Raw genomic sequence first — 25048 nt, forward strand, 5'->3', positions numbered from 1 at the left:
CCTAAGACCCAAGAGCACAGGGACCACATCTGCCTAGTCACCCCTATATTACAAGCCCACTGCTGGCACCCTGGAGGTGTTCTGTAAGTGTGAATCAGATTAACACGAGAGGACGGCCCTGGCTAATTCTGGAATCCCAGGCATGAGACTTCCCCTCTCTTGAGTGTCAATTTCCCCATCTGTCCATATGGTGGACCAAACGAAATAACCAGACCAAATGATCTCTGTGAGCCTGTCCAATTCCACAACTCCAGTTCTCACCACTGGAGGTACAAGTGCCCATCAAAGTCAGACCAGGATACAGAGCCTCACTGGGGCAGGGGAGAGGTCACAGAAGTATGGGAAGGCTGGGAGACCACGGCAACCCTCCTCTGGGCCATCTTCAGTGAAGTAACAGCAGGACCAGCTTCCCTCTACAGGTTCCCAGGACCCATGTCCAGAGAGACACATCCAACTCGGCATGGACTGGTGACTCCTGCCCCCAAGATAACACACTCCCAACAGGCTGTCCAAAGGGGGCCAGTCTCCTAGACAGTGGTCACTGGGTACTGTAAGGCCTGTGGGGTCAGGGGACAACAGGCTCACTAAGCAGTCCTATGCCCTGACAAAGTGAAGAAATGGCAACACAGGTACCTCCCCAGCAAGAGAACCAGCTGAAGATGATTCTGTGAATGCTCTGACAGGTGAGGGCCAACTTCCCACCCCATGAACCCAGCACTGCCCCAGCTCATACCCAGACCCCCAACAGACAGTGTCCCTCCCAAGAGGGAGGGGGTCCTCCAGGAGTAGGGGTCGTTCAGGCGGAAGGGGGTCCTCCAGGAGGGAGGGGTGCCCAAGAAGCCAGTACTCACCCACACTGCTGAGGGAGCTGCTGCTCTCTGAGTCTGAGGGCATGATGGACAAGACGCTATAGGTGGAGCCTGGAAACAGAGAAGCCATTTGTTACTAACCCCAAAGGGGTCTTTCGTCTATACCCCAAACCACAGTCAGACCAACTGGCTGACTGGTCAGCACCTGGCTGAGAACCAGCACTGCAACAGGGACAAGACATGGGAACCATGGGGCCGGGCAGGGGAGGTACAGGGCCTAGTCTTTGGTGCTTCTGCCCAGGCTTCTGGCTCACCTTCTGCCATCCTCCGACTGATCTATGCACGGGCAGAAGGAACCTGGAGTCAGTCAGCTGGCTTTTTGTTGGGGTGTCTGGGGAAAGGTTTAGCAACAGAGCAACATGCCCCTGGGTAACATGGGGTCTGAGGACTTCCTGCAGATCTGTATCAATGTGATTCTGGCTTCCCCAAAGGGTAACAGCCTAAGTTCAACATCTGGGAACTCTGTTCTTTGTGCCTAACTGTTCTGCTTCTAGGTTCTAACTGTATTCAAGCCCAGTCCTTAATAATTTGGTCAGTGGCTGCCCCCTTATTAGAAGTTACTCTTAAGATTATGAGCAATCGCACTGTCACCAAAGCCAAGGAGTAAGTAACATGCCTTCTTTTTTTTTTGGTTGACACTTATTCCTGGTGGCAGACACACAACCACCACAGTTTGAATTCAACTATCTTCAAAGCCAGAGTGTTAGCTGCCTGGCATCAGGAAAAACCTCTGGGTCAAGAAACCCAAGTCTGAGCGCAGCTCTCGTCCACATGCAAATAGCTGGCCAGTGGCCTCAGTTTTCTGAATCGGTTTCTCAGTCTGTAACATAAAGGGGTTCAACCAGACAGTTCAAAAGGTCCTTTCCCCCGTCCCATTTCAGCAATTACACTTTCTATGATTAATAGAAACAAAGGTGTGCTTTGCTTATCAAGACTACAGATAACACAAAAGTAAGAAGGCAGGCAAACCACCTCAGAGGCTGAATGGGAGTTGAAAAAAGCACAGCATGCAGAGATTGTGGGTCAAATAAAACAAAACAATGGGAAGAATGCAATGTTTTGTTCTTGGAACCAAAAGAACTATACAATGAAGGGATGTGTGTACTGGGCGAGAGTGGGTGAGCCAGAGAAGAGATTTTTGCAATAAAGCCTTTGAATGAGCCTCAGGGCTTTGGTGTTCGAAAGCAGCCAAGAATGAAAAAGAACTTGGGCTCCAGGACCAGGAATGTGAGGTCAAATATAAGGGATTCCCCCCATCTCAACTGTTGACCCCCACCCTACACCTGCACACCCCAGAAGGGAAAGAAAAGGGATGAAGAGATGTGGCGAGCAGGGGAGAAAGAAGAGACGGGAAACTCATGGAAGTCGGGGACAGGGAACCACCAGGGGAGAGGGAAGAACCAGAGGCAGGGGGAGGACTTGGGGGGAGAAAATGAAGATAATGCACAGAAGGCAGAGAAATGGACAGCCTGGTATAACAGTGTACAGGTGAGCTAGCAGGTGTGCCCCAGAAAAAAAGATGAAAGGAGAGAGGGAAAAAAGGGGACTATGGTAATGGCAAAAAGTAGGACAGTGGCCAGGAGTGACCAGGGACCTCATTATTGCATTTCCTAAGAATCTCTGAAGAACCTCTGGGTGGATGGAAGAGGATGGTTCAGGGAATGGTCAGACTGTCCAAAGGGATTCAACTTGTTCAAATGGCCCCCAAGCAGCCCTGACACAGCTGGAGATGCTGGAGAAAAGCTGCAGGTCAGGGTGGCCTAATGGTCAGTGCTGCCTTGGACTGAGAAGACCTGGGTGGTAGGGCTCTTAGGACACATACATTCACCCTCTGCACACCTGGCAGGGATATAAGAGGTGCAATCTGCACATCCCTTGAAGGGAGATGGAACTAGAAAACCCTGTGCAACCCTCACAAAAGAAGTAAGCAATGTTCAGTGAGATAACTACTGTCTTTCAACTTCAACCCACACTATTCATTTTGCTGCCCCTTCAATATCACTGCTTTTTTGTCTCAACAAGACAATGAGCATCACCAACTTCTCAAAGCCCTCTCTTCCCATATCATTAACATTAAGCAGTGCGTCAAGATCCATGAAGTAAAGTCGGGTGCAATTTAGCCAAACTACTGATATCTCAAAAAACAAGAATGCAACACAATGAAACTGGGTCCTACTGTATACCCCAGGGAACTATATCCAATCTTCTGGGAAAGACAGGATGTAAATGTAAAGAATGTATATATAGATAACGAATCACTCTGCTGTACTGGAGAAGTTGGCACATTGTAAATCAACTATACTTTTAATAAAAAAAATTTTAAACAAAGAAGAATGCAACACAATGCCTATTTTCTACACTCAATTGTCATTTTCTTAATTTTTTTGTCATGGGGAGCAAGGAAGGCTAGCCAGCTGGTGTGTTTGTGGACAGTTTTCGAAAGACGCCTACTCAGAATAGCAGGCACAAATGCATTCTCCTACTCACACCTCTGAGATCTGAGCCCAGCCCTGCTTGTGACACGGTGGCCAGCACTCTGGTGCCTGCTCCCTGGAGAACGCCTTGCCTCTTTCTCATCATTGGCATCAGCAGAGCCCCATCTTCCAGTAAACCACCCCTCCCCTTCAAATCATCTCTCTCCTCCCCCATGGCAAGTTTCCACTGTTAATTAAACTTGGCAGACACCCTTCTCTCTTCCCATCTCCCCCCAAGCCGGGGGAGTCAACCAGCCAACCAACACACACTGTTCCTCTTCCCAGTCCCCTAAGTCCTGAAGGGGTTCTGGGGCCTGACCCGGGGACAGCGTGACATCTTTATCTGCATCTCTGGGCATCACCTCCCCCGAGTCGGCTGCCAGGGCTCCTGGGAGCTGGTGGTGGGGCTGCCAGAGAGTGATTAAAATTGGACAAGGCCCAGTTTTTACAACGTTCCCAGGGCCTCAGACGTCATTCAGAGGGAAAAAAAGGCCCGAAGACGACGTTGTCTTGGTCATGCTTTGTCTCTGCAGCTATTGTTGTCTTAAAAAGCCTGTGTGGTCAGGACTGTCGGGAAAAGGCAAAAGGAGTCACTTTCCTCCAAAGTCACGCGGTAGCCTTTCAAAGTGATGGCTTCTGGGGGTGGGGGCGGACGTCATCTACCTCTGGGGTTTCACAACCCAATCGGGAGGCTGACAAGGTCCCATCTCACCACATGCACTCCCCTGCCCCACACAGCCCCTCACTCTCGGCCACCTCGGAGTTCCCTGAAGGCACCTGTACCCCCAGCGCTGAACCTAAGGCATCCCCTCCACCTCGTACACAAAGAGTACTGGATGAACTGGAGCCAGCCTCCCCCATCCACCCCCACAGGGCAGCAGGGCACTGCCACTCAGGACAATCGACACAAATTCAGATAAGCCCATGCAGAGGTCCTGAGAGGACCCGAAGAAAGGTGCAGGATTGGGAAATGTTTCTGGGAAAAGAGAGCAGAGCAGGAGACCAGGATTTCTTGGGCGTCGGGAGCAGAGCAATGATGACACAAGGAAGTTCTCTCCCACGGCAGTCACCTGGGGACCTGGTCAAGGTGCAGGCTCTGACCATGCAGATTAGGGTGGGACCTGAGACTGCGTTTCTAACCAGCCCCCAGGGCATGGGGTCCACAGAGGGACTGGGCAAAAGGCACATCATGGCTGACCCAGAGTCAGCAGGTAGGATGCCCATGGAAGCTATGGCAGAGGCCCTGGGAGAGAGCTGGCGAGGCCTCAGGGCCTGGCCTGGGCCGCAAGCATTGTCTGTGTCCTTCTCAAGAGGCCAGCCCCTGCTAATTGTGTTTACTCTGTGACTCAGCCCCATTGGGTCATGGAGACAACTTCAAAAGAACTTCCAGTAAAATCACCCAAGCGATAACAGAACGCCCAGCCCTCCAAGGCCCCCTCCCATAGCCTGTGGGGCCCCTAACACACCCCTCCATTCACCTGGGGCAGTTAAAGGCCCCAGTGACTCATGCTTCCTCCCCATGAAATGGCCAGTGCTGAAGGGGCTTGTTGCAGCCTCGAGCCAGCACGCAAAGTCCTCCCTGTGCTCCAGGTCAGCTGAGAGACTGGCCTACAGCGCTGACCCGAGACAGCTCTGGGCACTGGGAGGACACGCACCTTCCCAAGCACCTGGGAAGAAGGGAGAAAGAGGAAAGTTGCTCTTCCCTGCGGGCTCTGAGACAGGGCAGGAGGTACTGCCTGGGGGCGGGGGGGCACATCACCACCAGGCCAACTTGCCCTACCCTGGAGCCCTCCCTCAGCCCAGAATTGAACATACACAGACGGCTGAGGGTGTCGGTCACTCCTGTACCCACACTTGTCCATCAGGGTCCTGGCACACTCCTGAGCTCGGCGAGCCTGGCACTGGGTCAGAACTGGTATAAAGAAGACTCATATAAAGGGGCTCAGGAGGCTGCTCAACTGCTGAGTCCCTGTGGAAGCCCCTTCCCCTCTGAGCCTGGGGCCCTCACCTGCAGATTGAGGAAGCAGATGCCGACAGGGTGCCAGCCTTCTGGGTTCAACTCCCAATTCTGCCAATTAGCTGCTGCTCCTATGGTCAAACCACACCTTCCAACCCTGCTGTCCACAACCCTTTGCTTATCTAAACTAAAAGCTCTCTTTCAGGAGTTCCCGTCGTGGCACAGTGGTTAACGAATCCGACTAGGAACCATGAGGTTGCGGGTTCGGTCCCTGCCCTTGCTCAGTGGGTTGATGATCCAGCGTTGCCGTGAGCTGTGGTGTAGGTCGCAGACGCGGCTCGGATCCCGTGTTGCTGTGGCTCTGGCGTAGGCCGGCAGCTACAGCTCCGATTCGACCCCTAGCCTGGGAACCTCCATATGCCGCAGGAGCGGCCCAAGAAATAGCTAAAAAGACAATAAATAAAAAATAAAAGCTCTCTTTCATAAAATTACCCACTAGTGTGACGAGATTAAACAGTCCACAATGACAAACTGCTGGACTGTACAGCACTCACTAAATAATGAAGATGATGATGATGGCGGGAGCTAACAGGTCTTGAACACTACAAAGTGCCCAATGTGCTAAACTCTGCATGAGATTCCACATGTGTTGTCTTAGTTAATTCCCACACCAACCCTGAGGTTGTCATTATGCTGTTGTATAGAGGAAGAAACTAAGGGTTAGAAAAATTAAGTAACTTGCTCAAGGTCATGGTAGAGATAGTGAAGGGGCTGAACAGGGTGCAAACCCAGGCAGTCTAGCCCAAAGCATGTGCTCCTGACCCCAAAACACAACAGTGCTGCCCAGCTTTAAGGTCTAGCAGTCCAGGAGACTTCCTGGAAGAAGGGAGAGAAAAGCCAGATTAGCCTACAGGAGATGTAGGCAGAACCCATCCCCCCACGCAGGTGAGAAGTCAGGGCTGCCACTGACTTCTCAAGGCCCCCTAGAATGGGCTTGCCCCCTCCCTGCCCTCCTGCACCCACCAAGAGACACTGTGAGCTGAGCAGGGCTTGGGAGCTAAACATGGGAAGGAAGAGAAGGAGATGAGCGTGGCTTTATGGGCCTGACATGTTGCTACTTCCTGCCCACCCCAACACCCAGGACTGTGCTGGGTATACTCAACTCCATGAGCTGCAGGGATGGGAAGGAGACAAGGGGGTGAAAAGTGTCATGTGCTGAGCCCACCTCCCCTTCGCCTAAGGCCCGTGGGAGACGCAGGGAGGGTAGGCTCCTTCAGCTGCTGAGAAGCCCTCCACCAGAACCATGGGTCAGTGCAGCCATGTCCCTCTTTAGGGCCTCAGATTCCTTCCTTTTAATAACATGACCCCTGACTGTGGACACTGAGACCCATACTTGGAGGCTGACAAGCCCCAATATTTCAGGGAGCTAGAGGGTGATGGTGGCCCCAGAATGGAGCAGCCACAGAGGGTCAACCAAGAAATCAATCAAGAAAGTCCTGCTTCGGAGTTCCCGTCGTGGCACAGTGGTTAACGAATCCAACTAGGAACCATGAGGTTGCGGGTTCGACCCATGGCCCAGCTCAGTGGGTTAAGGATCCGGCGTTGCCGTGAGCTGTGGTGTAGGTTGCAGATGCAGCTCGGACCCCGCATTGCTGTGGCTCTGGTGTAGGCCGGCGGCTACAGCTCCGATTGGACCCCTAGCCTGGGAACCTCCAGGTGCCACAGGAGCGGCCCTAGAAAAAGCCAAAAAAAAGAGAAAGTCCTGCTTCATGCACCTGATACACCCACCTCAGGGTGGGAAAGCACCTTCTCCCAGACACTCACAGGGAGGCTAGTGCTGCCAGACCAGGCTGGATGACAGTTGTCACCTGACCTAGAAGGCACAGAAAGAGGCCCAAAGCAGGAGTGCTTCACAAGAGGAAGGCTGGGCCGGCTGTCATTTACGCCCTGGAGGGTAGGGAAGAGACTGGGACAGACTTTAAGAGCCTCTGACTAAAATGCAATGATGAAGGGGGCACGTTCATCATTTATGAACACGGCCACGCCTGATGGGCACCCACAAAAAAAAGAACACAGATGAGAGTGGAGGAGGGGCCAGTTGCAGTGTCACTGCCCTGCTACCCTCACCAGAGCTACACCTAGTATAGCAGCAAAGAGGCCACACCAAGATGGAACAGGAAACCAGAGCAGCACAAGCAGCCAAGCCTCCAGTGCTGCAGCCAGACACCCCACGGTGGGCACGTGTGCCCTGGAATGGAAGTCACGACAGACTGGCTCCCTCCTGCTCTCCATCTGGACTCCCTCCCCACGTATCGGTAAAGGGAGAAGAGGCTACCTCCTCCTACACGGACCATGACCAAGAAGCATGTACTGCCCTGTACCATCACAGGAACAAGTACAGTATATCACTGGTACAAGTGCAGGCTCTGGGCCACACCGCCTGGGCTCAGGCCCTTCACTTACCAGTGACCTTGAGCAATTTGCTTCCGCTTTCTGTGCCTCACTTCCTGGTTTATGAAAGAGGAAGAATGATGGGCTATGAGGAATGACTGAGTACAGAGAGGTGAAGCCCTGAGGACCGAGCCAGGCACACAGACCAGGGCTCCCTAAGCACCAGCTCTCACTCCTATTACCTGACCCTCAATCATGAATGTTCCTACCCAATATCTGACTCCAGCTGCCCACACCTGTTTTCTTCCCCTCAGGATACGGAGGCCTCGTCTCCCCTTTCACCATTCTGCCTGGCCATGGCCAATTCCAAGCCATTCCCATCCTCCTGTGCAGATCTCTGGTTCTCTGATTCAAAGAGAACAAGCCATAGTGATCACTATGTGTTTGGCATCATACTGGGCGGCACCCCAGGCTTCTCATGACCCTCAGTGCCACCTGCACGTGGGCATCAGTCAACTCTTCCAGAGAGATGGAGCGCTGGTGCTCTGCACAAGATGCCCCCCCTTGGTAGATGTGTCTGCCTGGGAACACAAAGCCTACTCATCCACCAAAGTTTTAGTGGACAAATGGGATGCAGAGTCCCTGACCTCATGGAGATCACAGGAGTGCAGGTGGGGAAAGAAAGAACTAATAACAAATACAAACTACATCAGGTAGTAAGTGCTGTGAAGAAAACAACAGCAGAGTAAAATGGAGGGTGAGTGGGATGGGGTGGCGAGGTAGCTACTGTGGTACAAGGGCAGGAGAGGTCTGTCTCTCTGAGAGGCCACACCTGAAGGAAAAGCAGAGTGCTAGAGGAAGACTGTGAGGCAGAGGAACAGCAAATGCAAAGGCCCTGGGATCAGACCAGAGGGTGGGCACAGCACCCCAGGCTGGAGAGGCCGGAGACATTCAGGCCACAAAGGCCAAAGAAGGCAACTGGAAAGGCAAGGTCTTGTCCTCATCAGCAATGAGCTGCTGTTTCTGTCTCCTCTTCCTTCAACTGCATCGACACCACCTCCACCTATGCTTTGTGTGGTGCCTGAACTATCACTGACCACCAAGGCAACTCAGTCTGGCTCCCCAGGACTCTGAGGTCACAGAGAACCACATACTTCCCCCTGCCCCAAGATTCCTGCTGAGTTTGAACCTATCAAGACCCCTGCCATAGGGATAGGAGGTACAAAGTGACTGCACAGGGGAAAGGGCACAGGATCAAGAGCTGGATGGACATGGGCTCTCCCTCATTTGGCCACATACTAAGGAACTTCAAACAGCCAAATAATCTAGGGAAAAAAGAAAAAGCTGGAGGACTCACACTCTTCCTGATGGGCGATGATGCTGCAGTAATCAAAATGGTAGGGGGGCGGTTCTTACTGTGGCGCAATGGGATCAGTGGTGTTTCTGGAGTGCTGGGATGCAAGTTCAATCCCCAGCCTGATGCAGTGGGCTAAGTATCTGCCTTGCTGCAGCTGTGGCATAGGTCGCTACTGAAGCCTGGATCTGATCCCTGGCCTGGGAACTCCATCTGCCATGGGACAGCCAAAAAAAGAAAAATAAAGAGGAGTTCCCATTGTGGCTCAGTGGTTAATGAACCTGACTCGTATCCATGAGGATGAGGGTTTGATCCCTGGCCTTGCTCAGTGGGTCAAGGATCAGGTGTTGCCATGAGCTGTAGTGCAGGTTGCAGACGCAGCTAAGATACCACGTTGATGTGGCTCTGGTGTAGGCCAGCAGCTATAGCTCTGATTCGACCCCTAGCCTGGGATGCAGTGGTTGTGGCCCTAAAAAGACAAAAAAAAAAAAAAAAAAAAAAAAGATCTGACTACAGCAGTTCAGGTCACTGTGGAGGTGTGGCTCCAATCCCAGCCAGGCCAGTGGGTTAAAGGATCCAGTCTTGCTCCAGCTGTGGCTCAGATTCAATCCCTGGCATTGGACGTCCATATGCCACAGGCGTAACTGGTAAAAAAAAAAAAAAAAAAAAAAAACCACACCGTGTGGTACTGGCTTAAAGGCAAACATACAGACCAGTGGAACAGAACAGAGAGCCCAGGGAAAAAAACCTCTGCATAATGGTCAAGTAATTGTTGACAAGTGCTAAGACCATCCAATGAAGAAAGACTGTGTTTTTAAATGATGCTGGGAAAATTGGATATCCACATTGCAAAAGGATGAATTTGGACCCTTATCTAACATGAGTTACAAAAATTAAATCAAAAGGAATAAAAGTCCTAAAGATAAGAGTAAACACTATCAAAGTCTTAGAAGAAAATACAGGGCAAAATTTCAAAACAATGAATTTGGCAATGATTTCTTGGATATGACACCAAAGACACAACAATAAAAGAAAAAACAGAAACTTCAGGAAAACTTTAAAAATGTGTGAATGGAAAGACATTACCAATACAGTAAAAAGACAACTCAAAGAATCGGAGAAAATATTTGCAAATCACATACCTAATGACAAATCAACATCAGTGTAGAAAACTTCTAAAACCCAACAAGGAAAAAAGATTCAAAAGTAGGCATGACTTTAAGTAAAATCAGCCATACAATGAGACACCAACACCAAATGCTTTCACTGACATGTGGAATTTGAAAAAAGGACAGACTGAACTTCTTTGCAGAACAGATGCTGACTCACAGACATTGAAAAACTTATGGTCTCCAGAGGAAACAGTTTGGGGGTGGGGGGATGTGCTTGGGTTATAGGATGGAAATCCTGTGAAATGGGATTGTTATGATCATTATACAACTACAGATGTGATAAATTCATCTGAGTAATAAAATAAAAAGAGAAAAAAAAAAAAGTAGGCATGACTTGATAGATTTCTCCAAAGAGATACAAACAGCCACTAAGCACATGAAAACATCACTAGTCATTAGGGAAATACTAATCAAAACTACAATGAGATGCTACCTCACACCACTTAGGGTGGCTATCCAAAAAAAAAAAAAAAAAAAAAAACCACCAAAAATAGGGAGTTTCTGTTGTGGCTCAGCAGAAATGAATCTAAGACCCATGAAGATGTGGGTTCAATCCCTGGCCTCACTTGGTGGATTAAGGATGCAGTGTTGCAGTGAGCTGTGGTGTAGGTCGAAAATGCGGCTCAGATCCCAAGTTGCTGTGGTGTAGACCAGCAGCTACAGCTCTGATTTGACCCATAACCTGGAACCTCCATATGCCAGGGGTGCAGCCCAAAAAATACAAAAAAAAAAAAAAAAAAAATCATAGAGAAAGTAGAACAGTGGTTGTCAGAAACTGGGTGGGTTGGGGAAAATGAGGAATTACTGTTTAATGGGGACAGTTTCAGTTTTACAAGATGAAAAAAGTTCTGGAGATGGATGGTCATGATGGTAACATTATGTTTTCAAAACCACTGAAAGTGACCTTAAAATAGTTAAGACGGGGAGTTCCCGTCTTGGCGCAGTGGTTAACGAATCCGACTAGGAACCATGAGGGTGCGGGTTCGATCCCTGCCCTTGCTCAGTGGGTTAACATTCCGGCGTTGCCGTGAGCTGTGGTGTAGATCCTGCGTTGCTGTGGCCCTGGTGTAGGCCAGCGGCTTCAGCTCCGATTAGACCCCTAGCCTGGGAACTTCCATATGCCGAGGGAGCGGCTCAAGAAATGGCAAAAAGACAAAAAAAAAAAATGGTTAAGACAGTAATTTTTTTTACTTTACCACATGAAAAAACGGGGGGGGGGGGGGCTTTATCTTCCTGCTTCTTCATTAAAGTGATCCAAAATCTTTAGACCTTCACGTGATCCACACGCCACCAAGCTTCACACAATCCTATAATGACTTTGATCAAGTAAAGCCCCAGCTCCTCAGTCCTAGAACTTAAGAATTCCTGAACTTATTGAACACAGGAGTAAGAAAGCAGGGATGGGAGTTCTCATTGTGGCTCAGCAGGTTAAGAACACACCATAGTATCTGTGAAGACATGGGTTCGATCCCTGGCTCAGTGGGTTAAGGATCCGGTGTAGGTTGAAGATGCAGCTCAGATCCAGTGTTGCCGTGGCTGTGGCAAAGGCCAGGAACTGCAGCTCTGATACGACCCTTAGCCCAGGAACTTCCACACGCTGCATGGCCATTAAAAAAAAAAAAAAAAAAAAAAAAAAAACTTTAGGAAACTGTTTCCTCCAGCACCTATAAAAAGAGAAGGCCTGGAAATAAAGAGGGCAGTTAGAATGCTCCCACAAGAGCTCCCCTGAACCACCTGTGGGCTGGGCAGGGACACGAGAGACTTCAGAGGTGGGAGGATGGAGAGAGTAGGTGGGAGGAGCGGAAGACGATGCTGGGTCGCAGTGTGCGGGAAGGTACTGCGGTTGACAGAGGCAGAGAACTGAAGAAGTCTGGTTAAGAGGGATGATGAGACACTGCTGAGACCTGGGTTGAAATGTGCTAATGGAAACTGGACTCTGGAACTAGGGAGAATAGGGAGAAAGTTTCAGGCGAATGCAGTCCACTTGGGAGTCACCTCATAGAGACTGGAGGATGTGAGTGACAAGACCAGAGTGGCTAACTAGTAATGTGAAGTTCCTGGCTAAGAAAAAGGGAGGGAAAGGGAGGGCCAGATCTAGGACATCCTAAACAGCAACCATGCTGTAAGCACTGTTCTAGGCATATATAGGACAAGACCCTGGCTCGTGTGACCTGTGAGGACAGGAGAAGGACCTTCTGGAAGAGACACAGGAAGCCCACTCAGAGGAACAGGAGAAGAAAGTGAATGAAATCTAGAGAAGACAATGGGTTAGAGAGTGGTCAGAGGGGCTGCTCTGCTAATCAAATGCTGAGGTAGAACACAGAAGGCAAAGAAATAACTGATGGGGTCATCTGGAGGTCAACCATGTTCTGCCAATAAAGTAAGGCCACTGGTTGGCTTTGGTTTCTCCACCACAATCGAAGGGCTTAGATTAGACCAGAAAAGGCAAGAGGTTCATCATGAAAGAACCACCATGTCTCCTGCCTGAAGTGCTGTGCTGAAAGAGCATGAGGCCACACCTGGGCTCACTGGGAAAGGGGCCCGTGATGGATTAGTGATGTCTGCCAAGGGCAAGACAGGAGGCACACATGGCTCCTGGTCTGGGTGGTTCCTAAGGGCCAGTCCACACTATTTCAAAGTGCTCAATTCTTAGCAAGCTTATGCTAATGAATTACTGATCAGAATGAACTCTAAAATCCAATCTGTTTCTCAAACATTTTTAAATAGCCAGGACCAAAAAAGCCCTAGGGGGAAAATAAAAGACCAATGATCTCTTCCCATCTACTCTTTTTTTGAGGTCCTGAGAAAGAGTATAAAGAAGAGTTTGGCCCTTCAGGGGGGCTCTCAGAGATCTAGGCCCAAGCAGATGGCTTCTTTTCCATCCAAGAAGAGCCCTAGGACACTTTATGCACCCTTTTTCCTGGATAAGGATGACATGACCCAGAAGGGTTCACCCTTATTGTCACAATGCTTTTGTGGATTTTAAAAAGGTGACCTCCAGAAGCAGGTGAAAAGAAACAACAGGGGCCTTTCATCATGTTTTACAGAATGGACAGCTGCACACACTTACCTGCAGCAATCTACTTAGGTATCAAATGTTCACCTGTGTCTCACCAGAGCAGGGGTGAGGACCTTGGGCTACAGACCCACTGCACCAACACACTCAAGCCATATATGCTCTTCTGCCAACCACCTCCAACCTCCCACCAAATAAAGGCGAACCATCATGGGCATCCTTCTCCCCTAAAACCCCACAACAAAGCCTGCCATCATGTTTCAGCTTCACACCTATTATTTCAGCGAATCCAGTGCTCACATTTACCTTAAACTTGACGGCATAAGCAATCTTCTACTTCAACGCTCAGAAAACAGGCCCATGGCCACTCTTTCTTTAAACACAGAAAGAAGAGCTGTGAAATCTGGTCACAGAATGTCTTCAAATTGCCCCAAAGCGACCCCAGGAAATAGGGAAGGATATTTCAAATGCACAAACAGGGGTTATCATTCACACAGGCAGGTCTCATGAAAGAAAGTTGATCTTGATAACTAGAGAAGCTCTGTCACTATTTTGTGCAAGGAGAAGAAAAAAACAAAATCCCTATCTACAGAGTACAGCAAATGAAACCAAGGCACAGCATCCCCCAAATCTCCCGGTCTCCCCCTAGCTCCCAGTGCACTAGCCACCTGCAGGTAGCCCCTGGTGGCAAACACACCTGGTGTCTTCCAGTCAAAAGGAAACCCCCACGCTGGCATCATTGTGCCTGCCGCCCCTGGCCCTGGCACAAGGTTGCCGTTTAGTTAAAGCTTGAAGAGTAAGTGCTGGATCCCCGCTTTCGGTTACACTTCAGCCTGATCAGGAGCTTACAGGGCCCCTATACCGCCCAGGCCTGATGTCCTGCAGATGTCCAGAGGAGACACACTAAGCCTGGTCACACGGCGAGCTGGAGTGATCAAAGCCAGCTTCAAGGTCCCCTCATCAGTACAGAACCATGCATAATAGAAATAAGTGCTATGAAGGGCCAAATATGTACCCTCCAAAATTCTTATGTCAGAGTCCTAACACCCTAGTATCTCAGCATGTGACTGTATCTGGAGATAGGATTCTTAAAAGAGGTAATGAAATAAAATTAAGGCCAGTAGGGTGGGCCCTAATCGTTGTAAGAAAAGAAAATCTGGACACAAACAGGTGCACACCATGGAGGAAAGACTCTGTGAGGACACAAAGAGAAGACAGCCATCTACAAGGCAAGGAGAGAGGCCTCAGAAGAAACCAACCCCACCAACACTCTGATCGGGGACCGCTAACCTCCAGGACTACGACATTAAACAGCTGTCGTTTGAGCCCCCCATCCCACCCCCACCCTTCTGTCTGTGGTACTTTGCTACAGCAGACCTACCACACTGATTTAGTTGCTACCTTGCCAGGCTCTGTGCAGCCCTTTCTAACACAGACGTTAGCCACAGGGAGAGCCACGGTAAATCACCAAATGAGTATGTTATCCTACTTAAAACTCAGAGCAGGGAGTTCCCATCGTGGCGCAGTGGTTAACGAATCCGACTAGGAACCATGAGGTTGCAGGTTCAGTCCCTGCCCTTGCTCAGTGGGTTAAGGATCCGGCGTTGCCGTGAGCTGTGGTGTAGGTTGCAGATGCGGCTCGGTTCCCATGTTGCTGTGGCTCTGGCATAGGCCGGTGGCTATAGCTCCGATTGGACCCCTAGCCTGGGAACCTCCATATGCCGAGGGAGCGGCCCAAGAAATAGCCAAAAAAAAAAAACCTCAGAGCACTCCACGAAAAAGGTATTGCTATGAGTCCCAGTTTATAGGCAAGGACTCTGAAAGATCAGGGTGATTAAGGATTCACCCCTAGATTATTCAGCCAGACTTTGAACCAGATGTACCCATCTGAGCCCTACACCTTTAACTACCCCTAAACTGCCTCTAAGCCAAATCCTGCTCCTTCTGTCTGCACCCCCTCTCCTGCCCCACTAAGCAGCCACAGTGTGATTCCAGAACAGCCCTGTCCCCTCTCCCACGACCACCTTAGGCCCCAGTACATACTTAAGCAACTCAGTTTTTTGTTTGTTTTTTACCATGAATAGTTCTAGAATCTTTTCCTTTAAAAAAAGAAACAAACAAACAAACAAAAAAAAAAAAAACAGCCAAATCTGCAGCATGTGGAAGTTCCCAGGCTAGGGGTCGAATCAGAACAGGGGCCTATACCACAGCCACAGCAACATCAGATCTGAGCTGTCCTACATCCTATGCCACATCTTGCAGCAATGCCAGATCTTTAACCCAATGAGTGAGACCAGGGATCGAACCTTCATGGACACTATGTAGGGTTCTTAACCCACTGAGCCACAATGGGAACTCCTCTCTTTCTTTCTTCCTTTTTTTTTTTAAATAAGCATTGCTTTATTAACCAGAAAAAAAATTACTCTTAAAAAAACTAGTTAACACCAAAGTTCCTGTCGCGGCTCAGCAGAAACAAATCTAACTAGGATCCATGAGGACACAGGTTCGATCCCTGGCCTAGCTCAGTGGGTTAAGGATCAGGTGTTGCCGTGAGCTGTGGTATAGGTCATAGATACCGCTCAGATCTGGCATTGCTGTGGCTGTGGTGTAAGCTGGAGGCTACAGATCCAATTGGACCCCTAGCCTGGGAAATTCCATATGCCACGGGTTCGGCCCTAAAAAGCAAAAAAATAAAAATAAAAAAAATAGTTAACACAGTCAAGGAATTCTATAGAATCTTCAGCCTGTCTGCAAAATAATAAATGATCAAAAGAAATATATTTGGAAATACTATTAAGGACAAAAAGGGTGAAATTCCCTTGTGGCACAGGATCCAATGTAGTCACTGCAGTGGCATGAGTTAGACCCCTGGCCCAGGAAATTCTACATGCCCTGGGCACAGCCAAAAAAAGAAAGAAAAAAAAAAAAAACAGAATTAGAAATAAAAGGGAAAAAAAAAATACAAGCAGCCCTTGCCAGTGTCCCATCAGCCAAGATGAGTGAGATAAGGGATTCATGGATCAGAAACAAGACCGCCATGGCCCCTAATCCCAGCCAGGTCATCTCCAGAAAACATCTATTTTTAAAAACATGTTCCATTTCATCACATTTCAGAAAAACAAAGAGGAGACCTTGAGGGGCAGACAAGCAGGCTCCAAGGCGACATGCAGCGTACACGCTTACAGCAGCAGCGAGGTTGCCCATGGTCAGCCAGCGATTTTCATCTGAAAAATGAGAATCTCCAGTGACAGATGGAGCTCAGATACAGAGCTAGCATTAGCATGCAGCCCAGCAAAGTGCCAATTTTCATATTTCCTAGGCCCTGCTGGGCCCCCAACTTCTTAGTTTAAATGGAAACTGTCAGAGAGGATTTTGTACAAACATGCGATTTCCTTGGGGGCAAACATCCTGAATCTACAACTTGTTCTTTCATTTTCCGAGCTTTCTGTCCAGGGCAACAACATCAAAGATGAGAGAGGTGGGTGGTGAGGACTGTCGGGAACACCAGAGAACAGAGCAAATACAAAGTGCAGGAAGAGCTGGCTAAATTTCTAGGAGGCAAAATATAGCAGGAGCCTCTCTGCTCTGCCCCTTGCTGTCAATCACAGAGAAATGACAGAGCCAGGTTCACGTGGGAAGAATGTTCCCCAATTCTGCATCCCCTGAGTAGATGTCCCAGTATGTGTTAGCACAGCTTCCCTCCAGATGACCTACAGGTCCTGGAGAAGGAAACAACATAAAAGAATATGCAAAAGGAAAAAAAAAATTGCTTGGGGAGGGGGAACTATGTCAACAGCGAAAGCAGAATTCCCATATAAATAAGATTAGATGAGGGGGTTAAAAGTATCACTACTACTTGTGGGCAAGACTGTTGGACACAGTTTTAATGATACAGATTCTTCTGGAACCACTTTAAAGGGCCAGTCGCTTTTTCATTCTAAGATCACTCACTGGAGACTCTTTAAAATGTCTCAAAAGACAGATAGGCTTGTGCTCAAATCCACCTTTATGTTATCAGTGAGCTTCAAGCAGATGCAATTCTGAGGCAAGGATACCTGTAAGGACCATTCCAGCCCCTGTTACTAAATATACTTCTTCTCAAGTATCATGCACTAAACCTTATTAAACCAAGTCACCTAATATTGACCAAGTTCCTTTGAGGTGTGTGGTCTTTTGTAATGCGTAGTGTGTTTGAGGTTTGTGTTTGGCAGGGAGTGATGGAGAGATTCCCTCAAGATAACTGAGAAAGAATTATCAAAAATTAAAACATTCCAATCTTCCAAAGTTTCATCTCCCCTCTGTGTTTGTGTCTTAAGGAGACACAGTAAAACCTAGCCATGAGGAAAGGTCACAACCCACAGGTAACCTCCAGGCCAGGCGGGAGAATCAATGAAGTCTCCTGATACAGGCACTAGAAAACACTAGAAGAGACTTTGGTCTTTATTTATTTATTTATTTATTTATTTTGTCTTTTTGCCTTTTCTAGGGCCGCTCCCACAGCATATGGAGGTTCCTAGGCTAGGGCTCTAATCGGAGCTGTCCCCGCTGGCCTATGCCAGAACCACAGCAACTCGGGATCCGAGCCATGTCTGCGACCTACACCACAGCTCACAGCAATGCCAGATCCTTAACACACTGAGCAATGCCAGGGATCGAACCTGCAACTTCATGGTTCCTAGTCGGATTCGTTAACCACTGCATCACAACAGGAACTCCAAAAACACTTTGGTCTTTAAACAACCAAATGGTGAAAGGAGAAGCCCCCGCAACTTCATGCCCCCCACCATCAAGAAAAACAGAGTTTGCCATGGGCCTCCCAGCTCAGAGCTGGCTTTCCTGGGCCCCACCCAGCCCAGAAGCCTGCGTGTGCAGCCACCTCACCCATGCTGACGGCCACTCTGTCCACTGGCTCACCACAAAGGCCACTTGTTTCCCATGAGTGCCCAGAACAGTGGCTCAACCAGTTAGCCCAGTCGGGGACTGTGGTCCTGGTGGGTGGGTGGTGACAAGGGCTGCTGTGACCTCAGCAGACAATTAGCAAGGTAGTATTGAGTTACCAAACTCTGGCAGGTCACCTGACAGGCTGGGAGACTGTGTAGGATTCAGCTTCCAGGCCCAGGACGGGGTCAGGCAGGGTCAGTTGCAGGCTATTTCATCTTCATCCCTGTCCCTCTACACTAAGTATTATTTCCTCTGACCCTGGGGTGGGGGGCAGAAGGACTTTAGCACTTGTCACATGAGGTCCTGGAGCACAGGATATGGAAGGGCAGCCTTTCAAAAGGTGTTTGAAATTGTGTGGGAACATGATTCAATGGACACACAAGGAGGAGGGGCACGACTGACCCTTTGGGTGGAGGCCACAGATAGTGAACATCTTAAAGTGCAGGAAAATCCAAAACGCAAGAGCATTCATGAGACACGTTGAAAGTCAGTTCCATCTATCTTGGCTGTTCGAACCATATCTGATCCACCGTATATAGCACAAAACCACAACAAATGTCGGAGCTGCAAAAAGAAAAAAAATTCAAGGTCTGGAGAAACAGACTACTTGTCTTTACATGGCTAAAGGCTGATGATGAGAAAAAAGGAAAAACTTAAGACAGTTCAGAGCCAAACACCGAGAGGTAAAAACCGACCAGATTAACTGACAGAAAGGAAGCAGCTTCTCAAAGCGGAGTGCCATTCTGGGGACATCTCTCTCAGCTCAACTCTTTCTTCTGCCTCCCCTGACTCTCCCGGGTCCCAGTTCTGCCACCTGCCACCACAGGAAAGGTACATAATACCGCTCTTACCTCGCTTCCTCATCCATAAGAGCTCAGGATGATTAAATGAATAGCAAATGTCAAATGTCTCAACATCACAGTCATTCCAAGCTACTGGAATACCAGCAAACACCGTCTCCCAAGAGTGCCTCCCAGGGCCCATCTCCAAGCTCCCAGGAATCCCTGGCTGCAGAATAAAGCCTGTCTTGATGCTAGCATTCAAGGGTCTTCTTTTTCAAGGGCTGGGCCCAGCCTGCCTGAATCGACCCATTGCTCTCCCCACCAACTAGGTCTCCCGCCAGCCTAATGGGCCACGTGCTCATCACTCCCTGATCATGCCCACATGTCTTGCCTATACCTCCACCACCCCTCTACCAGGTCCCAGCCATCCCTCCAGGCCCAGCTTTAAGTGGGACCTCTACAAGGAGCCTTTCCAGTTTCTTCATCTGGAAATCACCTGTCCTGCGATCATCCTGCTTATACCTGTCTATGGTTCTAACCAACATCTACCAGGCCTGGCTGCACCTGTGAGACCGGGGACCAGGGCTGGCACCACGGGTGTATGGCCTGTGTGGTCTCAAGGCCTGAGGCCCTATGCCCAGCTTCATGCTCTGCAGTTGTCATCTTGAAATTCTTCATCATTTAGCAGCCAGGGGACCTGCATTTTCACTTTGTGCTGGGCTGCAAATTAAGTAAGTATCCAGTCCTGCTGAGGACTTTCTAAGTAGGCGGTTTCTGTTTACCTCCGCCTTCCCAGCAGCAGTGTGCAGTAGAGCCTATTACATAGCAGGAATTCACAGGAGGAGGAGGTAAGAGTCTGCCACCTTGGGCAGCTCATCCATACGTGGGGAGCACATCTTTCTCCCCTCCTTCCTCCTCCCCCAACACACTCACATACAGTAGAGCACAGAGCAGCAATTCACCAGATCATACCCTACACCCCTCCCATCTCATCCCCACCACACATCACTCCACAAGAAACCATGACAAAAGTCCACGGACCCTCTTGAAAACGCATCTTAATGACACACTGGTTTGCTGAAAAGCTTGCTCCCCACTGAGCTTTAGGATGCAGGAACACTGATTCAGGTCCATTCCAGCTCTGTCACTTACTGACTATACAACCTTGACTAAGGCCCCTAGCATGAGGCCTGGAAAGAGGGCCTCCAGCCTTCCCCATCCCCTCCACAACCCACAGCCTGGCCCAGCCAGTCCATACTTGTGCTGCCCACAAGCCCCAGACTCAAGAAGGCAGACACACATACACTCTAGACACGGCCTTAGGAACCAGAGATGGTGGTGGCCACTTCCCCAAAGAAGGGACACTCCTAGCTAATGGACTCACACTCAATCCTGGCTCAGACTCACAGAGCACATCTGACACGTGCCCTCAATCCCTCCCTATCCCATGACCCATAAGCAGCCTGCTGGCACCAGCACACAGCCATAAGCCAAGCCAACTTGTGAGAACAACTCCCTGCCCATACAAAACAAATGGATCTGGCCCATCAGGGAATAAATGACAGTTTGTGAAAAGATAAAGAGCACGACAGGCTCCTCCCTTGCCAATCTGACCTAGGACCACTTTAAACATAAAATTTTGGCTGATGCTAGATATGTTTTAGCCCCCCAAATAACACTGCTTTCATGAAGAATCAAAGAATATGGAGTTCCCATCATGGCTCAGCAGAAACAAATCTGACTAGCAACCATGAGGATGCAGGTTTGATCCCTGACCTCACTCAGTGGGTTGGGGATCCAGCGTTGCCGAGAGCTGTGGTATAAGGTCACAGAGGCTGCCCAGATCCCACATTGCTGTGGCTGTGGTATAGGCCAGCGGCTACATCTCCAATTCAACCCCTAGCCTGGGAACCTCCATATGCCGTGGGTGCGGACCTAAAAAGACAAAAAAAAAAAAAATCACAGAAAGTAAAAGACAGAAGGAACTCCAAAGATCAAGTGGTCCAATGCACCCATTTGACTGATGAGGAGATGGGGACTCCAGCAGGGTCAGGACTGCGTACCTCTGAGCGCCTAGAGCCCCACCATGCCCTACCGATGCAGCGTATTAGCACTAGCTGTTTACAAGCTGCCTCCTACACCCGACTGTGAGATCCCTGAGACCAGGGTGTTACCTCTTTCACCTCTGCAGATCCAGCATCTCTCACAGGGCCAGGCAACTGTAAGTACTCAATAAATGATTGTTGAACCAATGGCCCAGAGAGGCATCCTAAAGCCACACAGTAGGGGTAAACAAAGCTAAATCTGGAGCCCTAGCTTCCCATGTCATTCAGCTCTCTTCTTAGGCTGAATGCAGCAGGTGCTGCATAACTGCATTAAGGAACACAAGAATGGCCCGACCTGGAGTTCTCGTCATGGTGCAGCGGTTAACGAATCTGACTAGGAACCATGAGGTTGCAGGTTCAATCCCTGGCCTTGCTCAGTGGGCTAAGGATCCAGCGTTGCTGTGAGCTGTGGTGTAGGTCACAGATGCAGCTCGGATCCTGCATTGCTGTGGCTCTGGCATAGGCCTGTAGCCGCAGCTCTGATTAGACCCCTAGCCTGGGAACCTCCATATACCGCGGGAGTGGCCCTAGAAAAAGCAAAAAGACAAAAAAAAAAAAAAAAAAAAGGCCAGACCTGTATGCCATTTGCTGCCCAGTCAGGATGCAGGCCATGTGACCACATGAGCTGTCTTCTCTGAACCTTGGTCTCTTCCATTATCAGCCAGAGGATAAAGAAACCTCACCTTGCCTACCTGCCAGTACCTAAGTAAGGAGACACTGAAGACAACTCATGAGTGGAACTGAGCTCCCCTATAACCTGTGTCCACCAGCCCATTCTCCCCTAACCCTGGTGAACAGTGAGAACAGGCATGTCAGTCCCACTGTACAGATGGGAAAACAAGGTCCTGAGAGGCTTGTGCCAGCTCTTGCAGTGCCCCTGGAAACCCAGGTGCTTGCTAGGGCTCTGATGACTGCCCCAGGCCAGGGCAAGGGGAGTCAAGAAAGGGTCCCAGGAGCACCTGCCCCTCAGGCAGCAATACTCTTGAATTCCATATCTAGATGGGTACAGCTATAGACTATCCCATGCCTTGGACCAAAGTCCTAGAAAATAACCCCTCAAAATAACCACACTCTATGGCCTAGAAGTCGCTGCAGACACCATTACCTGGTTTCCCAATTCTCCCTGGAGGGAACACAATACCAACACCTGATGGGGAAGGAGGAGGGCAGTTTTAGGCCCCACCTGCCCCCTAGACCTGAGGTGGGACATCCCCTTCCCTACTCCCCACTATCTTCTCTTCCAAATATGGCAATCTTGGGTCCCTCCCACAGACAGACTGACCTTTCTATCCCACAGGTAACCAGAGCAAGTACACAAAACCTGTTTCTAAACCCCAGGCCACAGACCAAAGGCTTTCGTACAGGGAGCTGTGGCGAAGACGGTGGCGCAGAACCAGCGTGTCTATCCATATCCATTGCACGGTGACTGGGGTCTCTATCACCCACTTAGGGGCTGCAGCCCAGCCTATGTGTGTATAAGCATGTGGGTGCATAGACCAAAACTGTCAGATACCTGCAGGGGTGGTCAGTATCACAGAGGCATTACCCATCACAGCCCTGGGGCCAGTCTACCTGCTGGGAATCCCAGCTCACAAAAGTTCTGTGTGACTCAGGACACCCTCCTTAACCTCTCTGGGGCTCACCTGCCTCGCTCATAAAACAAGAATGATAAAAATACCCACCTCCCAGGGTTTTTGTGAGGATGAAATGAGATAACATTTGGCACAATGCTTGGCATACAATAAAATCTCCATTTTCCCCCCAGTACAATGTTCAAAGGGTTACCTCTGGGATTTGTGTGTGCTTTTCTTTTTTCTTCTTCATTAACTAAACTTTCTACATGAATGTACATGCTTTATTGTCAGCAAAGAATAAAGCTTTTTTTTTTTCTTTAAAGATAGGAAGAACAACTCGGAATCCCAAACAACCCTTTCCTCCAAACACACAGTGCTTAACTAGCTCTCTCATTGCCGATCTCATCGCCCAGGGTTGCCCAGACTTTTCTGCTCCCTGACCCATGCTGCACGGTTTACCCATCTACCCGTATAGTAGGACTCAACCTGACCTCATCTGAGAAGACTTCCCTAGGGACCCATTTTGCAACTTCCCTCCCTGGGAACATCACCTTTCATTATGCTCGCCCTCCCCATCTGGCGCTTGCCCACCCCAGAACAAGCCTGTCTTGCACCAGTTCTCTGACAGCCCCAGTGGTGAGGAGCCTGCCAACCTCCCAGATGGATGATCTTGAGGGTGGGGATGCCTGCTTCCTCTGCAATTTCAAAGCACTCACCAGACTTCTCTTCTTGGATCTGCACTCCAACCCCATGAGTGGGCAAGGGGTTCAGGGATAGGAAGTGATGAGCCAATCCCACAGACTGGATTCAAGTCAGTCTGACCAACTCCAATCAAGGGCTCACTCCCAATACAACACAGGAGGCACAGGCAGCCCTCAACCGAGAGACCCAGGGCCAGCTGAGTGGGCTGGCTCCACAGGACAGAATGGCACTGGCCACCATGGTACCTCTCTCTGGCCTCCCCTCCCACAGCTCACATTCCTCCTCCCCCTCCTTCTCCCCTGGCTGGGCTTTGGTTCTCAGTAGCCCCACTGCAGCATCAGCCCTTCTGAGTGTATCCAGAGCTAAGGAGGCCAGTGACCCCATGATGAAGGAGGAGGGGAAGAGGAGGATTTGAGCCTTGTAGAAGACGCCATTGGTTTTTCTCTGTTTTATGTCAAACAACCTACAACACTCCAGGCAATGGTACATTTGAGCCCTGGGCACTTAAAAGAATTTAGCAGGACAGTTTAAAATGCCCAGAGTTGGAGGTGTCAGATTTCATAAACAGAGGAAATTCAGAACACATATGCAGACCTCAATGCTGGGACACTGGAGAGGGCTCTCAACTGTTCAGAACACAGATTCTATAAAGAGAAAAGACATCTCCCAGGCCAGTCCCAAGGTTAAAAAATTCTAAGATTGCCTAAGGGATATCAATCAGCAGTGTGTATATACACATGTATATCACAACAATGTGTTCTAACGAAGATATGTCAATCACTGATAGTCAAGTTTATAATCTATTTTTAGGAGTTACCATTGTGGCTCAGAGGGTTTAGGACCTGATATAGTAAGTGTGAGGATGGGGGTTCAATCCCTGGCCTCACCCAGTGGATTAAGGAGGGGGCGCTGCCACAAACTGCAGCATAGGCTGCAGACACAGCTTGGATCTGGCATTGCTGTGGCTGTGGCTGCAGCTGAAGCTCGTATTTGACCCCTAGCCTGGGAATTTCCATATGCCGCAGGTGTGGAGAAAGGGAGGAAAGGAGGAAGGAAGGAGGGAGGAAGGAAGGGAGGGATGGGGAGAGGGAGAGAGAGGAAAAAAAAGAACAAAAATATCAATTTTTTTAAAAAATTAGTATAATAACCAAATACAATATGTTTACTAGAATTTTAAAATCTGTAAGAGGCATCTATAGGACAATTAGGGAGACCTGAAACAGACTGCATAGTAGATGATGTTATTGTATCAGTGCTGAATTCCTTGGGTGTGATAATGATGGTGAGCTATGCAGGGGCACGTCCTGGTTCACAAGGGATGCACACTTCAGTGTTTAGAGGTGAACTGTTCTGATATCCACAACTTTTTCCCAAGTGAATCAGGAAAAAAAAAATTGTATGTGAATAAATACACAGAGAGTGACAGAATGAAAAAAACAAATAAGGCAGGTTGTCATCCACTGGTAAATCTAGGTGAAGACTATACAAATGTTTACTGTACTATTCTTTCAACTTCTTGGTGGATCTGAAAATTTATAAAACAGAACATAAGGAAAAATAGTATTATTTGAAATGTGTCTGAAACAGAAAAACCCGAGAAATAAAATGACTCATAATCCCACTGCCTAGACAATTCTTTAAAATTACTACTACTAGTGAACTGATGATTTTAAAATAGTTGAGTAGGAGTTCCCGTCATAGTGCGGCGGAA

General features: G+C 49.1%; 1 protein-coding gene and 1 long non-coding RNA gene across 8 annotated transcripts in view; both read right to left on the minus strand.

Moving 5' to 3' along the window:
• The window catches only part of DLG5 (discs large MAGUK scaffold protein 5), a 127828-nt gene that overhangs the window by 75345 nt on the left and 27435 nt on the right, over nt 1-25048 (minus strand). For 5 of the 7 annotated variants that reach the window (XM_084994172.1, XM_084994171.1, XM_021074240.2 and 2 more), the window contains one exon: nt 852-920. The exons of the other annotated variants lie outside the window; for them this stretch is intronic. In XM_084994172.1, the coding sequence (XP_084850298.1) occupies nt 852-920 (69 nt within the window). The remainder of the gene's footprint in view (nt 1-851; nt 921-25048) is intronic. 7 annotated transcript variants of the gene reach the window in all.
• On the minus strand, nt 15609-24010 carry LOC146396902 (uncharacterized). The gene is made up of 2 exons (XR_014826139.1): nt 20892-24010; nt 15609-17746 (listed from the first exon to the last, which is right to left on the minus strand). It is a non-coding gene; the product is annotated as an uncharacterized LOC146396902 (long non-coding RNA).

Source organism: Sus scrofa, chromosome 14 (genome assembly GCF_054392235.1).
Source record: "Sus scrofa isolate SSC_HxYL_T2T_F1_AM1 chromosome 14, Sscrofa_HxYL_maternal_Yorkshire_Landrace_v2.0, whole genome shotgun sequence".
Taxonomy (NCBI): domain Eukaryota; kingdom Metazoa; phylum Chordata; class Mammalia; order Artiodactyla; family Suidae; genus Sus; species Sus scrofa.